The sequence below is a fragment of the Lynx rufus genome, unplaced genomic scaffold, assembly GCF_022079265.1.
Source record: "Lynx rufus isolate CCGP_SWC_20201006 ecotype Redwood Valley unplaced genomic scaffold, mLynRuf1.p SCAF_4, whole genome shotgun sequence".
Taxonomy (NCBI): Eukaryota; Metazoa; Chordata; class Mammalia; order Carnivora; family Felidae; genus Lynx; species Lynx rufus.
Genome location: NW_025814856.1, coordinates 114,900,705 through 114,920,970, shown reverse-complemented (window position 1 = coordinate 114,920,970; position 20,266 = coordinate 114,900,705). Strand labels below are relative to the sequence as shown.

The 20,266-nt window shown below is 39.3% G+C and overlaps 1 protein-coding gene across 1 annotated transcript in view; it reads right to left on the bottom strand.

Annotated features, from left to right (window-relative positions):
• DNAH11 (dynein axonemal heavy chain 11) overlaps window positions 1–20,266 on the bottom strand; it is a 352,793-nt gene that overhangs the window by 30,732 nt on the left and 301,795 nt on the right. Inside the window, exons 67-73 of the mRNA XM_047094654.1 lie at window positions 15,211–15,375; window positions 13,110–13,250; window positions 9,797–9,967; window positions 7,386–7,508; window positions 5,766–5,959; window positions 4,456–4,604; window positions 3,467–3,594 (exon numbers count right to left, since the gene is read on the bottom strand). Of these exons, the coding sequence (XP_046950610.1) occupies window positions 3,467–3,594; window positions 4,456–4,604; window positions 5,766–5,959; window positions 7,386–7,508; window positions 9,797–9,967; window positions 13,110–13,250; window positions 15,211–15,375 (1,071 nt within the window). The remainder of the gene's footprint in view (window positions 1–3,466; window positions 3,595–4,455; window positions 4,605–5,765; window positions 5,960–7,385; window positions 7,509–9,796; window positions 9,968–13,109; window positions 13,251–15,210; window positions 15,376–20,266) is intronic.

Here is a 20,266-nt window from a genome sequence, read left to right as displayed (position 1 = left end):
ACCCACTTCAATGTTTCTGATGCAAACCTCCTCTATTCAACTCCTACTCATTAGTACATGAACTCAAAGGATGTGAGGGGTGAAAGGCTAGCTGAAAAAGAAATCACTCCTTGTTAAGATGCTCTGCGGATTCCTAGCATGATTTTTCTTAAACCCTAGAGCTGTCAAAAATCATGAAACAGATGTCACCACTATCACTTCCTGATTTTCCGCTTTGTGATTCACAATCCTCCAATACTAAATACCCACAGAGTACATGGTAGTTGATGCTGTGAGAGAAGTATAAAGGTCATACCCTCACACGCTCTCTGGCTCTGGAGAAGTCCTTAAAGAGTGATTGAAACATCACCCCCAGGAATATGTAATTATTTCCAACAAACAAAAACATTTAAGATTACAACAGCTACAAAAAAAATCCCACAAAAAAATAAGAAAGGCAAATAGGTAATGGAATAGTCAAATAGGTATCTTTCTTTGAAAACAGTCCTGTTGTAAAAAGACGTATGCCAATTCAGCTGTTCACATTATTAGGCTATTTTCCTTTGGCAAATGTTGAAATCCTAACCATCAGTACCTCAGAATATGTCTGTATTTGGAATAGGTCTTTAAAGAGGTAATTAAGACTAGATGCAACAATTAATCCGATATGGCTTGTGTCCTTATGAGAAGGGGTGATGAGGACACACACAGAGGGAAGACCACATGGAGACACAGGGACGAGACAACCATCTACACACCGAGGAGAGAGGCCTCAGAAGAAACCAACCCTACTGACCACTTGATCTCAGACTTCTGGCCTGCAGAACTGTAAGAAATTAAATTTCTGTTGATGAAGCCACCTGCTCTGTGATACTGTGGTCTGGCAACCTTCACAAGCTTATCAGTAAGTCAGGGCTCTGAGACTCCTGGCTTCCACGCTTGCTACTAGATTGCAGCAAGAGTACTTCTCACACCTGACCGTGCCACTCACACAAGTAAGCAGAAACACTAGAACAATAAAACCTGTTTTGCAAGCTCAAATATGACCTAATTCTCTATCTCATGGACTACAACAATACCTTACTTGAGAAGTTTACTTGAAACAAATGTAAAAATATTCTAGGCAGCGACTCTGGTCAGGGAAGAAAACCATCACCAGGTGAGCCACCTCTCAACACAGGCACACTCTGGAGTCCAGCCTGGGAGTCATTCGTGGGGATCTTGGCTTTGCGATTGGCTGGATTCTTGTGCTTGCTTGTCCCAGGGCACCAACGCCTGTGCAACATTTTTAGCCAATCCATGTATCTTGGAAACCGTCTGCTTTGCCCATGAAAATAGATTTTTAAAATCCATTATGTCAATTTACAAACCATATGGTGTACATCTGAGATATAGATAGCTACCACCCTGATACCTATGTAATAGTTTTCTCTGGAGTATGGGCTTCTGATACAACGCTAGCTAAACATCCCTCGAAGGGCTCTATATCATCACAGTAACTGACTAGTGTAGAGTTTGGTTAAGAGCTTATTAACATGTGCATACAAATCATGTGCCTATGCTGATACAATTTAACGTACATTAAAAACAATACAATGAGTTCTCATCATGCTGGTCGCCTCTTTATTCAAAGTCCTACTTCTCTTTTAAATGGTAAAGAGATACTAGAAACCTCCAGAAATTAGAATGGCCAAAGCCTGGGGCAATCCCTCCTCTCCAATTATTCTATGTCCAGAGAGGAACAGCTAAAAAGTTACATTCTTAATTACTGGTTTACCACTAAGAACAAAAACCAAACATCTAGGACAGATAACCAAAAGCAGATCCTTCATGAGACGAGGTCTTCTGAGATTTTTTTTTTTTTAATGGTAAAACTTACAACTTGAATTTTGGGGGCAAATGGCAACTTGGCATAGAGAGAAAAATAACAGAAACATTTTACTTTGAATACTACATTCTCCTGAGGATGACCATACCCCTCCTAGTTTCTTCCTAGTCTGAGATGCTGGACACATGAGAATTCTCAAAGAACTTACTTTGGCAGGAAGATCTCAGCATCTACCCAACTGTCAGAGCAACAACTTCCATCTCTGAAAAAATAAACCCTCCACCGTTACCTGGCTGACTTTGTGAGCCTCAGAGGGTAACCCCTACCCCAAGTCACCTTACTGAAGTATCACCTAAGCAGTGGGTGTTACTCTCCCGGAGGGTTATGTTCTGCTTGGACCCTGGGCAGCTTCTTCGTGCATCCAATTTTATTTCAGTAGAAACTTAAAATGCCATCAACCCTGGATCCTGGAGGCACTGAGGGAGGCCAGTGTCCTATCTCTGTGCCAGGGTGGCCACACAAGCTAGCAGAGAAAAAAATGGTGCTTGCCACCAAACAGACCTGAACTTGAATACCAGCCCTGCCGCTTTGCAGCTGCGTGGCCTTGAGGCTCTCCAGACCACTCCGAAGCTCATGCTTTTGTTCTTCATAATGGGAGGACAGCACTGATCCTGGCAGCTTTGCTATAATGATTAGAGATCATGTATCCTTGCAAAGGATCTGGTATGAATGAGAAACTTTAGGTTCACTGGGCTGCCAATTAAATGGCTACTTCCAGACCGGATGAGACAGCCGGCATGCCTTGCTGGAGAAGGAGTCAGGATGGCTCCCACGTGTCCCCTAAAGCTTGCCTGAGCTCCACTCGTTCCTGGGTTCTTGCTAGAATCCCCAGCCAAGGGAATCACCTGGGAGGACAGTGGGTTAGAGTCAAAGACCCATGTAATGCTAGCACTAGAAGGGATAAAGGGGTTATCTACTCTAACCCCCTTAACTTACAAACAAAGGAAATGTAACACAGTTTAGGGGCAGAGTCAGAGTTGTATGAGGTAATAAATGCAAAAATGCTCTGTCAGCTTCGCTTTTTTTTTTAATGTTTATTTTTGAGAGAGAGCACGTGGGGGAGGGGCAGAGAGAGAGAGGGAGAAAGAGAATCTGAAGCAGGCTCCATGAGGTTACCACAGAGCCTGACGTGGGGCTTGAACCCACAAACCGTGAGATCATGACCTGAGCTGAAATCGAGAGTTGGACACTTAACCGACTGAACCACTCAGACGTCCCCAAAATGCTCTGTTAACTTTAAAAGCAACTCGCAAATGTGAGGTTTTAGGACATGGGCCTTGGCAATCTATACAAGCCTGTTCATCCTGAAGCACTACTGGAGTATTCCAGATATCTGTAAGTCAAGAGGATAAGAGGATTCCCTGTAATATTTTTAATTTTAAAGCACAATGCCTAGGAAATCCCTCAAAATATGATAGGTATCCTTGTAAGCAGAGTCTCTTATCACCTGTGGAGGTGTCATGGACACTGAGAGAACCCCAAGACTTGGCAAATCACCAGATGGCATGAGGAAGGCTCATTCCTGTGGGTCAGGACAACTCTGCGCTGTCCCTCCCCCGTGTTCAGTCCCAGCATTGTCCGAGAAGAGGGAATACTCACTTGGAGTAGGACCCAGTGTCCTCCTTTGGAAGCTTTCTCCAGTGCCTTTTCTGCCACCGTCTCCTGGCCTTGTCCTAAAGACACGTTGTGGAATTTTCCCGAGTCTATCGTAAACCCCAGTCTTTTGCCTGTGAGAGGGCACAACACGGTGAGGGGAAGAGTGAATCAAGGACAGATGAGAAGGGTGTGGAATTCTGAGGCCCAGGGTCTGTCTGTGGTGACTGCTGCCACCTTCTAGGTCACTCTCCTAAAGAAGCCAAACTAAACTTCGGTCGTTTCAACAAGCAGCATTTTGAGCTCTCAACAGCTGCCTCCTTATGAGCCTTAGCTAAGCCTGTGGAAATAAGTTCCTCTGGTTTTATGGTAATGAAGCTTTTGACATTTTGATAGATGGCAAGTATTGTTACTGAGCTTTATTAACTCTTGCAGGAGTAGAAAAGCATTTCCTTCATAAAAAGGAGCAACATGTGGTAGATATCACATCATTTTTTGAACAAATTGGCTCATTGGGTAAATGCAGGAGCCTCTCACCTTGTGGCCATGCTTGAATCGAGCACAGTCAGGTCACAGCTCTATTAACCTGGTACTCTCGGCGCGGGCTGTGGGGAATAGTAATCCAGAGCACAAAGCGACAGTGCCTTGCACAATCGAATAGGCTCGCTCTAATGACCACTATTTAGTCACAGGGGGCACAAGATTACACGAGCATGGAGAAAATTGCCCTCTGGCCCTTATATAGTCAAAAGGTGGAAAACAGTACAAAGGAAACTTGCATTATGCCAACCAGAGGAATGTTCCGTTTGAGCATTTCTTCAGACTACAGTGTTATTAGCCTTACATTTTCCATGTACTCAATCTCCAACAAATGAAAAAGGAAAGAAAGAGAGAGAGAGTGAGAGGAAGAAACTAAGGTAACTGTGAACGGAGAGAAGGTCAGGCGGGCTGTGGGCAAGGGGGAGGGTGGGAAGGCAAGCCTCCTGGCCCCTCACCAAGGATCTCTAGGTCTTTAAGGGCGTCCACCCCTGGAGACAGAATGAAGAAAACTGGAGTGGCTGGGCTGCTTTCTTCAAATGCTTTAACTAAGTCCAATCTGGTCCTCCCCACATATTTTGTACCCAGTTTTTCCTCCACGAAATTCCTATAAAAAAGAATAATGCAAAAGACACGATCAATGCTCATGACCTTGAAAAGGGCTACAACTTGGATCAGCTTAAATCATAGGCACAGGAAGGACGCTAACCATGTTCGTTACATGGGATGTTTTTACACAACGATATAAATCCAGCTAGATTTCTAATGCATTAGTGTCAGTGAAATCCCTCCCTGCTTTAGAAGCTCTGAAAATCAGAAGACTACGTTCCATTTTGGGGGCTACAGAGACCCCCCTCTGAGTACCACCAGCTGCCTGCCTGTGGCTTTGTATCCCCCAAATCTCCTGCCAGATCCCCCATTACTTATTAACAGTTCATTAGATTTGCCACAGTGCAATTTTCCGGCCTGCTGGGCTTCTCATGAATATACAAATGCTTTTTGGGGTGTTTCTAACACAGGGAAGCTCAATTAAGCAGGGATTATTTTCCAGCAGCATCAGATTTAGCAGAAAGTAAGTACTACTACTAAGCAGAATTAACTTGTAAAGTAGGGTATGCAGAGGCTTCTGCAAAGGGGAAATTAGCTGAACAAAGTGGAGGAGAAAAACCTGAGGTGCGGGAATGCCGTTGTGAGGAAGGAAGGTGAGAACTCTGGTAAATTCAGAGGCGAACGTGACTTGCGCGAACTAAGCAGCATATTACCAGTTAGAAGTTGAGAGGGCAAAGAGAGAGGACACACGGACGAATATGTAGACAGGGTTCCTGCTTTAAATTGCACCGGTAGTAAAGTTATAAGACTATTAGCGTCTCCATGAAAGAAATCCTTTTTGTTTGATGGGCAAAATCTTCAGAGCCCAAACGCCACCACTAAATAAAGACAGTGGAAGTCCCACTGGAATAATGCATGCCCCTGGCCTCTGAACTCTGATGACACCCATCTCTCTTGCTAGAATATTTCCAGTGGTTCCCTGTCTCCCCTCCTAATATCACAAGTCAGGTTTTCAGGCAAGATGGGCTCAGTCTGACTAGAGACTAGCCTAGTTTAGTGTTCAGTGAGTTTCAACAATAGTAGTGATTACAATATCACATTTTCAGCAGAATCATTTCTCATCAATATGGACCATAAATGCCTCCACCAGATACTCCAGCCCCTAAGACCAGGTGTCCTCGAAGTTAACTTGAATTTCCAAAAATGCTAACTGCCCCACCTGAGAGCATATGTCATTCTGTCAGGGCGCACCGCTCTCAAAATAATCAGCTTCTGTATCAAACTTTTCTTCTTCCATTCTTGCGGTAGCTTCTCTTTTTCTGGACACTCGGATTCCGCCCACTTCCTCCACTGTTTGGCAGATCCTTCCACATCTCGGTCTATGCCTCGAAATTCTTCCATCAGGGCTACTGCCTGTCATACAACAGGGGAACAGATGGGGATGGTGTAAATAGCTTACAGTTTGAGATAAAGACTAGCGGATGTGTTGGATCCTGTGTGAACAAGCTGTGCTGGATAGTCATCATTTCCTCACCGGATTCACTCTGCACCCTTTTCTGCTCTGCTAAGAGGGTGACCACTAAGGATTATTTGAACTAAATTCTCTGGTTCTCTGGTCTGGTTGGGTTTGGCCAAGAGGAGGCACTAGCAAGAGACTAGAGGGCTGGACAGAGAGAAGCAGGGGTATTTCTTCCTCAGCTCTTTCCCTGTGGTGACATAGTTTGGCAGTGGCCGTGTTCCTCTACCGAATGCCACAGCTCCTAGGGGTTGGCTCTCTCCCATAACTTCATTTCACAACAGTTTCAGTAACAGCTCCTTTTCTTCCTTTTTCCATCCCCATTCCTGGTTTGATTCCCTTCGTCTTCTTCCCATACCATAATATATTCTTTGTAAAACTTTTTTCTTCCATCATCCCTTTGAATGAGGCCCTAACTGATCAACAATTGGACTTGAATTCGTAATTCTAAATAATTTAAAAACTCCATTAAAAATAAACATAACTATACTATAAAAATAAGGGATGATGGTTATTTCCAATGGACAGAAATGTTTCCTTCTCAGAAAAAGGGTGTGGCAAAGGTTAGCAAATGATGAGCATCTTTAAGGAATCCCTGAGTCTAGGAGAATATTTTGTTTTAAACAAAATAAACTCTTAAACAACAGGATCTTGTGAGAGAAAAATAAGGTAAGGATTGATTGATGACTGAGGGTGATGAATAACCATTGCTTTTTTCTCGACAACATTCTGTTCAGCTCAAACAGTTTACAGTGAGAATAAATCACTGTGTTGTTGTGTAATTGACAAAACTATGTGGAAAAAGTGGACAAATATAAAGAAGAGAAGAGCGCCTGGGTGGCACAGTTGGTTGAGCATCTGACTTTGGCTCAGGTCATGATCTGTAAGTTCTAGGCCTGCATCGGGCTCCCTGGTGTGTGAAGCCTGCTTCAGATCCTCTGTCCTCCTATCTCCCTGCCCCTCCCTCACTGTCTCCCTCAAAAATAAACAAACTTAAAAAAAAAAAAAAAAAGAAAGAAAGAAACTGGTTTTAGGTAAATTGACAAAATTGTTCCCTTCTGTTCCTTGACTTTTACCGAAGTTCCTGCAGACTATACATATTTATTAGTTTTCCCACTCACAAATAGGGCCAAAGTTCCTTCACTTCCAAGTAAGAAATCAATCACTTTATAATTTAGTAATACAAAGATGGATTAAAGATCACATTACATATCTCTACAAATTAAATAGTATATATCACTTGTACTTCTTCTAAAACATTTCTACATTTATGAGAACTGAGACATAAGATTTAGAAAGTGACAAAACGTCTTCCTAACATACCTTTAGAGCACTCCAAGACTGAGTGGTTAGGAAGTCAAGAGGACTCGAGTAAGTGTGTTCAACTTTGAATCGAAGCAGGAAATCCAATTCAAAAGGGTCTATCTCTCTCTTTCTCAACAAAATCTTTAGGGTACACAAAATTGAAAAAGGTCACTTAGTTTATATCAAAATCACAGCACAGGAGGTAGTCACCATTTAACAGATAGGACTGAATACACAGAACCAAGTCTGCTGAGATTTCCATAGGTCTGTATCTGTTCTAAAGCTGAATTAAGAAGTCTTAGATTAAGTCCATGATCTCAAAACCCTGACTGAAAATCTAATAGCAAATCATTATGAAGACTGGTGTATTCCAATTTTAACACATGTGTATTAGCAAAATATATGAAATATTTGTTCCTATTTATGCTTTTGCTGTGAACTCAAACTTGTCTTAGAATTTGTTATACAGGGGCACCTGGGTGGCTCATTCAGTTAAGGGTCCGACTCTTCATTTCGCCTCAGGTCATGATCTTAGAGTTTCATGAGTTCGAGCCCCACGTTGGGGTCTGTGCTGACAGCGTGGAGCCTGCTAGGGATTTTCTCTCTCTCTCTCTCTCTCTCTCTCTCTCTCTCTCTCTCTGCCCCTCCCCTGCTCACGCGCTGTCTCTGTCTCTCTCAATATAAATAAATAAACTTCAAAAGATTTTTTTTGAAGAGACTTCTTTAAAACAAACAACAAAAAAAGGTCTGGTTAAACAAATTGAAAAAGCCTGAGGTGATGATGGACCAAATTACTAAATAGAAGGTAGAACTAATATTATTAGTCTTGATATAGAAATAACATCTAATAAACTTAATAAGTTTGACATATGAGATGACATATTTTTCTTATATGTGAGATTGAGAAAAATTGGAAATTACTGTTTTATAGATACAACTAAACAAGCACAGTATAAACAGAAATAAACTTTAGACACCTACATTAGGAACTTGATAAGAAGTCCATAGAAAGAACATTTCTGAGGGGGGCAGGAGGCTGAAATATTCCCAAATTTCAACCTAAATATTTTAACACCATATAAAGTTAAACTGGTAAAATTTTGAGTTTTATGCTATTTTAAAACTCTAGATATTTTCAAAATGCATTATGGGTGGTAACACATTAAAAGACTATTTGATTAATTGATTTGTTCTTAATTCAATTTATTTTAATAAATAATTGCCATATATATGAAGCTTTGATTTACAGAAACTGTCAGGATTTGAGATAAGCTGTAATTTATCTATGGCTTCCAAGGAGAAAGTTTTAAATAGATGTGCGTATGTGTGTATGCATGTCTCATGTATTCTCATTCTTGGCCTTTTATTGCTAACGAGTAATATGTATACAAACAACAATTTAATTTTGTAATATCTCGCTCCTGTTTATCACATACATTATGGAACACCTACACCTATATATTCATTTATAACCCAAGGGAATCGACAATGACCAAAAATACTGAAAGTAACAGTTTATCATTATTAACAGCAGGTATTTACAAAATGCCTTCTTTGGACAAAGCACTTTGGAGGACACAATGCAGACCAGGCGATGACCTTTCATCAAGAACTGGGTTGACAGAAAAAGGTATAGAGCAAACAAACTAATAATAGGACAACATGCTTATTTCATCTAGGCATGTAGTCCTTGATGTTTTCTTCTTATTGTGGGCACCTTTATTTAAAAAAGTCTTTTGCTGGAGTCCGTATTGAAAAATAGATAAATAAAAGGATAGCAGGTCTCACTGAAGGTGGCAGTGTGAAACCTGCAGCTCATTTACCCATTCACTGGTCTATAAAGGGACGGAGAAAATCCTAGGACCATCCAAATGTGGACTCATAATTCTTATCTTAAAGAATCTCCAGGCATCTGGGTGGCTCAGTCAGTTAAGCATCCAACTCTTGATTACGGTGCAGGTCGTGTTCTCACAGTCGTGAGATTAAGTCCCGATTTGGGCTGTGCACTGGGTATGGAGTCTGCTTAAGATTCCCTCTCCCTCTCCCTCTGCCCCTCCCCGATGTGTGCTATCTATCTAAAAACAAACAAACAAACAAACAAACAAACAAAAACAAAACAGAAAGAATCTCCCTGGTAACATCCAGGAGGCTCTGCACAAGACCTAAGAAGTGAGGAGAAGTTGTTCTGTTTTTCAGGGTGATCGCTGATGTGGTGGCTTACAGCACATACCTACCCAAACCAACACCCTGGGACAGACTGAAAGGTTGTCACAAGTCCAAGCTCACCCTGGGAAACTCAAACTCACCTCATGCCACCAAGGGCTTCCAAAAAAGGTGTCATGCCTCCCTTCAATGCAAGTAAAGCACATAATAAACAGAGGTGTAGGACTTCAGTTCTGAGGATGCTTTCAAATGACTGATTTCCTTACCTGAAAAGCCATCTGGGACAGGAAGGTGAGCTTGTCCTTCTCAAACAGTGCCTGGCTGGTGTAGAGGAAGATGGCATAGGTGATGCTCTCCATCAGGACTGAGACGCGGCCCTCCACGTCCTCCACCTTGTCAGCCTGCTCAATTGCTCTGTGGAACAGCATGTTGAAAGCCTGGGGAATTTAAAGTGACTGGTAAAGGATGGAAACTAGTGCCTGATGTCTAGCTAGCCCCCCACACGCAGCCAAAATGGGGGATCGCTTTCTGTTTAACTTTATACGAAAGTGCCAAACTGTTTTCCAAAATGGTTTTTACCACTTTGCATCCTCATTGGCAATGCGAAAGAGTCACAGTACTGTACCTGTGCTAACACTTGTTACTGTCGGTCTTGTAAAATTGCAGCCATTCTATTTGGTACCTAGCAATACTTCTTTCTGCTTTTACGCTGCATTTTTCTGATGAATACTGAGCACTTAAAAATGGGCTTATGGGCAATACTCATGACTCAGTATGGGACATGTCTGTTCAAATCTTTCATTGTTTAGTTGAGTTGTCCAACTTCTTTATATATTCTGAGATTAGTTGTTTGTTAGATATAAGCATTGGAAAGAGGTTTTAATAGTAACTCACCTTTTTATCTTCTTAATGTCTTTTGAAGACCATAAATTTTTAATTTGATAAGGTTCAATTTATTAGTTTTTTCCTTTCTATTGTATCCTAATAAATCTTTGCCTAACCCAAAGCCCAAAGATTTTCTCCCATTTTTTTCCCTAGAAATCTCATAGCTTTGCTTATTCATTTTGAGCTAATTTTGTAAGAAATGTGATGTAACGTTTAAGGTTCATTTTATTCTTTGTGGGTATCGAGTTTTCTCAGCACCATTTGTTATCAAAGCTATCCCTTCTTCATTAAATTGTCTCGGGTATTTTTCTTTAGGCCAATTAATATCAGTTTATAACAAGCCCTGAAATCATGTATTGTAAATTTGTTGTTCTTTTTCAAAATTATTTAGTTACTTTAAATCCTTTTAATTTCTTTTTCAAAATTATTTAGTTCCTTTAAATCCTTTTAATTTTAGAATCAGCTTGCCAATTTCTATTTTTAAAAAGCCTCCAGGGATTTGGCTGAGATGGAATTGAATCTACAGATCAATTTGGAAAGACCAAAGATCATCTTAATAACACTGAGTGTTCTAATCCACAAACATGGTATCTCTCTCCATGGTATGTTTCAACAATGTTTTTGCAGCACTTAGCACACAGATCTTGTATTTGTTTTGTTAAAATTATCCCTAAGAGCTTCGTGAATTTGGAAGCTGTTGTAAATAGTACTGAGGTATTAATTTTATTTTCCAATTGTTTGTTCTTCATATATAAAAACAATGGATTTTGAGTATTGCCTTTATATCCTGCCATCTTGCTAAAAACTCACTTCTTAGTCCTAGTAGCTTTTTTGGTAGATTTCTGAAGATTTTCTATACACATGATTAAGTCATTTGTGAAAAAAAGACACTCCTTCTTTTAAAATGTCTGTGCCTTTTATTATATTATTGCACTGGGGATAACCTGCAGGGCAGTAATGAATAGAAGTGTTGAGAAAAGACATTCTTATTCCTGATCTTAGGGGAAAGCATTTAGTTTTTCAACATCAAGTATATTACTAGCTGTAGATTTTTGTAGATGCCCTTTTTCACATTGAGACGTTAACCAGATATTGAAGTTTGTCAGATTCTTTGACTGCATCCACTGAAGGGATCATATGGCTTTTCTCTGTTGTTCTATTAATATGAAGACTTGTGTTATTTTTTAAATGTTTAACCAGCTTGTATTCCTGGCATAAATTCCACTTGGGCATAATATATTATTCTTTTTATTTGTGGCTGGGTTCACTTTACCAATTCATCCATCCTCCCTCTCTTCCTTTTTTAGTGAGTGAGGGGCAGGGGGACAAGCATGAGAGGGGGTGAAGGGCAGAGAGAGAGAATCTTAAGCAGGTTCCATGCTCAGTGTAGAGCCAGACACAGGGCTCGATCCCATGACCCTGAGATCATAACCTAAACCTAAACCAAAACCTGCTAGTTACTCTTGACTCTTTTTCTCTTCTTTATTTTCCATATCCAGTCCATTTCTAAGGATTGATTATTTTAGCTTCAAACCATTTGACAAGTCTATTAACTTTTGAGTCTTGTCATTCTATCAGACGTCTGCTTCAAACCTTTCAATGGCTTCTTTTTTCAGACAAACTATAATCCAAAATCCCCCATTTGGCCAACGAGGCCTCCTATGATCTAGACTTCCCCACCTCTCTAGAGTCCTGTCTTGTCATCTTCTCCCTTACTCATTAATTACCCTCCAGCCACATACATTCATTCACCACCTGGAATCCCAAACTCGTTCATGTCCCACACATCCTTGTTTTCGGCAAACATTTCATACATGGCTAAACTCTATAGGAATCAACTCTAATGTCACTTCTTCTGAGAGGCCTTCCCTGAACCAAGAGTAAAACAGCACTTCCATCTTTACTATTCTCTCTCATTGTACTTATCACTTTTACACACACACACACACACACACACACACACACACACGCCCCCCCACCCCATATATTTGTTTTTTTCAAAACTGTACACTGAGTAACCAGCACAACATCTGGCCTGATTGATCTCAATAGCTATTTGTTTAGAAACTGAGCGACAGCATGAATGAATACTGCCCAGAAGTACAATGATGCAAAGTAAAGAGCATGGCCTTTGGGATCATAGTCATGAGTTCAAATCCTGCCTCTTATAATTATGATGTGAATTACAGAGCAATTTATTTCAAAATGTTAGTTTTTTAAAAAAAAATAGGGATAAAATACTTTATTGAGATGTTTTAAGCCTAAGAATGAACCAAGGTATAAAAATGTCTTGCATGTAACAGAGGGACTTAATGAATAGTTGCTCTCACTCTTTCTCCCACTATACCAAAATAATATGGGTAATCTTTTTACAAGACACTTATGGCTTTACAAAAAAAGTATAGGAGTCTCAAGGAGAATTCCCTTATATATAATAAACTCAAGACTCTGTTTAAGAACAAAACCAAATGTATTATGATGCCACATAATTATCTCAGAGCCTTATTAAAAATTATAAATAAAAGCTCCAGAGAAAATGAGAATTTCTTTTTCTTTTTCTTTTTTTTTTTTTGCTGGCTAGATCCTCAGGACTCCTTACTGGATATATACCAATTGCTTAAAAGTAAATTCCAAACTTCCAGAAACAAGTTGAACTCATGAAACTGAAATTTTTTCTTAGCCTATTCAGCGTACCTTCAAAGAGAATTGGTAGATGGGGTTAATTTTTCTGAGGTCATTAATAACAAAATAAAGAAGAGACGCTCTCGCTGCCACTGGTCTGTAACATTCTCGGGCCTCGTTGATTTTTTCTTCATTTTCTTTAGCTTCAATCACCTACGGTGAGATCAAACAACATAGGCCACTTACTCTTCATATTCTTTATACTTACCCAAGTGATGGAAGGGACATATCTGAAATGAAAAATTGTTCGTATTAAAACAGAAAACATGTATGAAATTTATGTGCTTGAGTTTTTCTAAAATTATTAGATTCATATTTTAAAATAATTTTTTTTCATAAACTGAGTTTTCAGTGAGAATAGACCTGACTCTAGCTGTTTTATGGTTACAAATTAAGCAAATCTGACTAGGGGCTGTGGTTTCACAGAATTTGTTCTGAGTAATGTCACCTTCCTGCCTCCCCTCTCTTTTTCAGGCTTAATAACCCAGCTATATCACCTCCGTGGGATAGCTCTTACAAGTCTGCTGGGTCAGTTCAATGCTGATAACTTTATTAGTCAACAAGGTATACGAAAGCAGCCAAGGTCAATAATATATCCAATAGCCATGTTTACTGAAAAAGCTTTTATGTGAAGACTCTCATGACTCTCTGACTTTGCACCGGATGATCCATATGCTCATATATTTTCATTTAGTTTATCTTTATCTATTAGCCTCTGGGTACATTCAGAAAGATAATTAAAAGAACAATACCTCCACCACCACAACCAACATACTCATTTTTATTCAAGGCTCAAATAACTTAAAAAAAAATTTTTTTTTTTTAAATCTAGGACTACTGCTGGTCCCATACCTTTTTATTTTTTTTTTTAATGTTTATCTTTATTTTTGAGAGAGACAGCATGAGTGGAGACGAGCGGGGGGGGGGGGCGCAAAGAGAGAGTGGGACAGAGGATCTGAAGCGGGCTCTTTACTGACAGCAGCGACCCAATGTGGGGCTCGAACTCATGAAGCATGAGATCATGACCTGAGCTGAGGTTGGATGCTCAATGGACTGAGCCACCCAGGCACCCCTGCTTCTATAGCTTTTTAAGATAGTTTTTTTTCCCCCAACCTTTCTTACAGACTTGATTCTTCATAATTGTGTATAAAAGGAAATAAAACATAGAGCAGAAAGGGGAATCCCTACATAGTAATATATTAAGAAGAAAGGAAGAGGCATTTTAAGAGACAATTAGAAGCTAACTTCAAAGCTAAGACCTAATTTACTTAATTGCTCTAATCTTTACCATCTTAGGAGCCACCAAGAATTCACTTACTTAAAAGGACAGAGTAATGTGGGATTCCATTTCTTTGTTTAAATTAAGATAAACATATAGGATGTGTGGTGACACAGTCTCAACTGGGTAATTAATAGATTGGTAAGTAATGAGGATATTGCAGAAAACAAATGAGATTCCTCCCACTTTGACACAATGGAATTTTAAGGGTCATGGACACTTGTGAAAGTCCTAAGTGCCTACCACAAGTAGGACATGTTGGGACATATGTTGGACATTCAGCAGGAAGTCTACTCAATAAAAATTTTTACTGGCTCTTAGGAAATGTCATTGTTTCCCAGGGTGAATAATGCATCTGAGTACAGCAGGAGACCATGCCTTGCTCTCTCTCTCCTGCCAGTGAAGGCCTGTAAACACAACTTTAGCTCTAAATATTTCTCTAAAATGTACAACAGACCAGGAAACCTGTGGTGAGACTGGAAGGTGTCAGTTTGCCAGAGCTGGATGCTAAGCCTTTTTAGATTTTACACCATGTAAACCAGCAGGCTCCAATTCTCTTCAGATTTAGTCACTCAGAAAAAAATAACAGCCTCACAGAGTCTCATGTGGATGACAGGATCTCTGCTGAACTATGAGAGGCACAAGTTCAACCACCTCTGGCTCCAGGCAGAGCCCCCCACATTCTGGTTTTTAAGGGCAGTTTATTAAATGACCTTAAATCCACAACAAGTGAGTCCTCTTAAGCAAACTGTCAAGTTTGATCACATTTTTATCCCAACCACTTGATTCAAAGGGAGCACTGTGACCCTCCAGGTGTCCTTGGGGCCTTCTTACTTTCCGCTCTATCTCTGCTGCGGTCACCTTGGTCCTCTCCAGCCTCTCTACCAGCTCGGTGTCGTCAAGGAAGCTCCCCTCTGCCGCAGAAAGGCGCAGAAGGAGGTCGTCCTCCAGATACTTCAGCTCGATCTTAAAGTCATTCTGGTGCTTTGTCAAAACCAACTAACAAAACCAAGAAAAGTCTGAGAAATGGTGGTTAAATTCATGTTTGTAAGCAGTTTCTTTAATTGTCAATTTCATGGAACCATATATAGTAAACACACTTAAAAACATACAAAATTAAAAATATACTAATCATCCTCTTTAAAAACGTATATAAAATTTTTTTAATATTAATTTATTCTTTGAGACAGAGAGAGAGAGAGAGAGAGCAGGTACATGCAAGAGAGGCAGAGAGAGAGAGAGAGAGAGAGAGAGAACGAACAAACAGGAGGGGCAGAGAGAGAGACACAGAATCTGAATAAGGCTCCAGTGAACCAGGCTCCAGGCTCTGAGCTGTCAGCACAGAACTCGACGTGGGGCTTGAACTCATAAACTGTGAGATCATGACCCAAGCCAAAGTTGGATGCCTAACCAACTGAGCCACCCAAGTGCCCCTAGAAACTTATTTTAAAACAAGTCAGAGGGGCACCTGGCTGGCTCAGTCGGTAGAGTGGCCGACTTTGGCTCGGGTCATGATCTTGTGGTTTGTGAGTTTGAGCCCCACATTGGGCTCACTGCTGTCAGTGAAGAGCCCACTTCAGAGCCTCTGTCTCCTCTCCTGTACCCCTCCTTAACTTGCATACACATACGCACTCTCTCAAAAGTGAACGTTAAACATTTTTTTTTAAACAAGTCACAAAATATGTTAAGATCTGGGTGCACTCCAGCGTCCAGAGAATGAATGTCTGTCATAATCATTTAACATCATGAACCTATAGGAAGAACCTATTCTATTCTATAGGAAGAAACTTCTGCTTCAAATCTAAAAAGTTGGAAGTCATCATTTCCATCCTCACAAAGGAAAAAAGCTAATCCTCAACTCTTCTTACACCCTTCAAAGAACTAAGGTTACAGGTCAACTGCCACTCTAAAAGCCAGAGGGACGGGAAAATACAGACAATCAGCTGATGGCGAACATTCACAGAGTAATTGGCTAATTGCTGGAGTCAGAGCTCCCGTTTTAAACCTCCGGGAGCTCAGTCTTAGGAATCCCTCCATACTTTTGTGAATTTGCCTCTACGAGACTTACCTGGTTGTCACAGTAAAGACCAGGAAAAAAAAAAAAATCTACTCCTGCTTTGGGCAGTGGAAGGGGAAAAGCAACTATTTTAAAATATGTCCAGGGGGAAAGCAACCCTTTAAAATATCCAAGAGCTTTCTGTTTTCTTAACAAAAGCCTTTCCTCAATGGAAATTACATTATCAGAGCCTTACCTGACCTAGGGAGAAGGATGATTGGACAACTCAGCCTCCCCTCAATCTCTTTTCTCACAAAGGGGATATAAAAATAAATGATGAACTCTTCTGAAGAGAGAAACCCTGAGATTTAATCATAGTATTACACAGTATTGCAGAATACTTCTCATCCACAATACCTTACCACCACACTGCATCAACAGACCCCAGTATGATAACAATGGATTCCAACAGACAGCTGCAAGGTACCGACTATTTAAGAAGGAGTTTCTAGGGAAATCCAAGGACACAGACAGACAAAAGCAGGGATATGAGAGGAAAGTGAAACCTATGACAGCAACAGCTACAGCAAACATGACACACAGCCTAACTGCTAGTCACATAAATATAAAACCTAACACTAAAGTTCCATTGGCCTCACTTCAAATTATCCAGTACATCCTAGCTGGCTTTCAACAAAAAAGTACAAGGCATGCTGAAAGACAAAAAGCACAGTCTGAAGTGATAAAGCAAACCTCAGAACAACACTCAGGAGTGGCAGAAATTCTGAAATTATCAGACTGAGAATTAAAAATAATTATGCTTAATGTGCTACGGGGCTCGTGAGAAACTGGAAAACACGCAAGACCATTTGGACAATTTAAGGTGAGAGACAGAAACTGTAAGAAAGGAAATGTTAGAAGTAAACACTATGACAGAAATGAAGGATGCCACTGATGGGCTCATCAGTAGGTTGGACACAGTCAAGGGAATCATCAGCAAACTCCAATATAGGTCAAGAGAAACTTTTCACGCTGAAAAGGAAAGAGGAAAAAAAGGAAAAGAATATCCAGTAACTGTAGGAAAATTACAAAAAGTGTTAACATGCACATCATAGGAATATCTGAAGGAGAAAAAGGAGAATAAATAGTGGAGGTAATGATGGCTAAGAATTTTCTAAAATTAATGGACATTCACCAAACCACAGATCCAGGACGCTCACAGCAGAATAAGTAACAAAAAAAAATTACACCTAGACATATCATATTCAAACTGCAGAAAATCAAATACCAAGAAACAAGGTGAAAAGAAGCTACAAGAAAAAACAAACCTCACCTATGGAGGAAAGAGGACAAGAATTACAAAGAACTTCTGAGAAATCATGCAAGCAAGAAAAGAGTAAATATTCAAAATATTGAAGAAATAAATGATCAGTCTACAAGTCTGTCTCCTGCCAAATCAGTCCTCAAAAATTAAGCAAAAAAACAGATTTTTTAAATAAAAAAACCTGAAGGATTCTGTCACCGGTAGACATGTCTTACAAGTAATTTGTTGTTGTTGTTGTTTTTGGTCACACAGGAAAAAAAAGGATAGAGGTCAGAAACTCACATCCACATAAAGGAAGAATGTCAGACAAAGAATAAATGAAGGTAAAAAATTTTTTTCTTAGTCTTAAGGGAACTGTTCAAACTAATACAGACAACAAGGTATTCAGTGATTATAACTTACGATAAATGAATGACAACAGTGTTACCAGAGATGGGAGGGAAGAAATGAGAAAACGTTAAAAGATACTTGTACTTCCTAGGAGGCAGTATCATAATGTGACTTGAAAATGGACTTAGGTTACTTGTAAATGTATATAGTAAATACTAAAAAAAAACCCCACTACGTTAAAAAAAAAAAAAAAAGAGGTATAACTTATATGCTGGGAGACCACAGGTAGTGGAATTATATGAAATGCTCAATTAAAACCAGAGAAGGCAGAAAGAAAAAAAAAAGCATGAAAAAGGGTAAGGAAGAGTACAGTAAATAAACAGTGACAAATATGGTAGATTTTAATCCAGTTGCATCAATAATCTCTTTGTGAATTTTCTAAATACATCAATTAAAAGACACAGACAAAATGGATCAAAAAAGTAGGACCCAACTGTCTACTTTCTAAAAGAAATCTACTCTGCTTAAAGGAAAGGGATGGAGAAAGTTACACCACTTACCGCTCAGCAAAAGAAAGCTGGAGCAGCTACATTAATTTCAGACAAAGTACACACGAGAACAAGGAAAAATTATCCAGCACAAAGAGGAGAATTATATAATGATAAAGGGATCAATTCTCTTAAAAAAAAATACAAATCTTTAGTGAGCATGTCTCTGACAACCAAGTGTCAAAATACAGGAGACAGAAACTGACAGAACTCCAAGAAGCACACAAGGCCACATTGCTGAAGAATTCAAAACTCCTGTATCTAGAATTAATGGATTCTGGTAGACAGAGAATCAGCAACAATATAGTTGAACCAAACAGCACGATTAACTGGATGTAAGTGACATTTATAGAATACAGTAAAACCTTGGATTGCGAGTAACTTGTTCTGCAAGTATTCCCTAAGATGATCAAACATTTCTAATAAATTTGAACCTGATAAAGGAACAATGTCTTGGAATACGAGTAGTGACCCCAAATGTCACATGATCACAAATGAGCAAATGGTTCTTCTCCCTCATTCCCCCTGCCTCTCTCCCTGTGGGATTATGGGTGATCATCAAAGTAATGTTACATTTCCACAAAAATCCACAAAAGGAGGCGAAAGCAAGTGTCACTGGATAGGTTCCTTGTTAAAGTTGCACAAAAAGAAAGAGATTCCATTGAGCCATCAGATAGGAGTGATTCCTTTCGTGCTAATGAAAGTCATTTACACAGTAACCTTCTTTTGTCTTCCTCACACCAGCCACAAAGGTTTTTCAAAGGTAAGTGCAGGTCAATTTGTTTATTTTTCCTTGCATTTTGTATTTTCTTTATTATTTTGTATTATATTACAGTATGTAAACATTTTTACATGAATATTTTTGGGTTGTGGAATGAATCATCTGAGTTTCCATTATTTCTTATGGGGAAATTTGCTTTGATATACAAGTGCTTTGGATTACAAGCATGTTTCTGGAACAAATTATGCTTGCAAACCAAGGTTTTACTGTACTTTATCAAATAATAGCAGAGTACATATTTCTTTCAAGTTCACATATTCACATGATAAACCAAACTCTGAACCATAAAACACCTGAAAAAGTTTTAAAAGAAAGAAATACTAAGTATACCCTCAAACCACAATGAAATCAAATAAGGAATTACTAAATGGAAAGATAGCTGGAAAACTCCCCAAGTTTTCCCCAAGTAAACAGCGCACTTCTCAATAACATGTAGGTGAAAGAAATCTCAAAAGACATTAAAAATATATCAAACTAAATAAAAATGAAAATACAATTTATCAAAATGTGTGAGATGAAGCAAAAGCAGTGCTGAGAGGAAAATTTGTAGCACTGAACACACAGTAGAAAAGAAGAAAGATCTAAAATTAATGATCTATGCTTTTACCTTAAGAAGCTAGTTAAAGAAAAGCAATATAAATATAAAGCAAGGAGATGAAAATAAACAAAAATTAGAGCAGAAATTAATAAAAATTAAAACAGGAAATCAATGGGGGAAAAATCATCAGCCAAAAGTTGATTCTTTACAAAAATCAACAAAATTGCTAGCCCTGGAGCCAGGCTAACCAAGAAAAAGAGAAAGCACTAATTACAATGTCAGAAATTAAAGAAGGGCCATCACTACTGACTCTATGGACATTAAAGGATAATAAAAGGATATTATGAATGAGTTTATGCCCACAAATTTGATA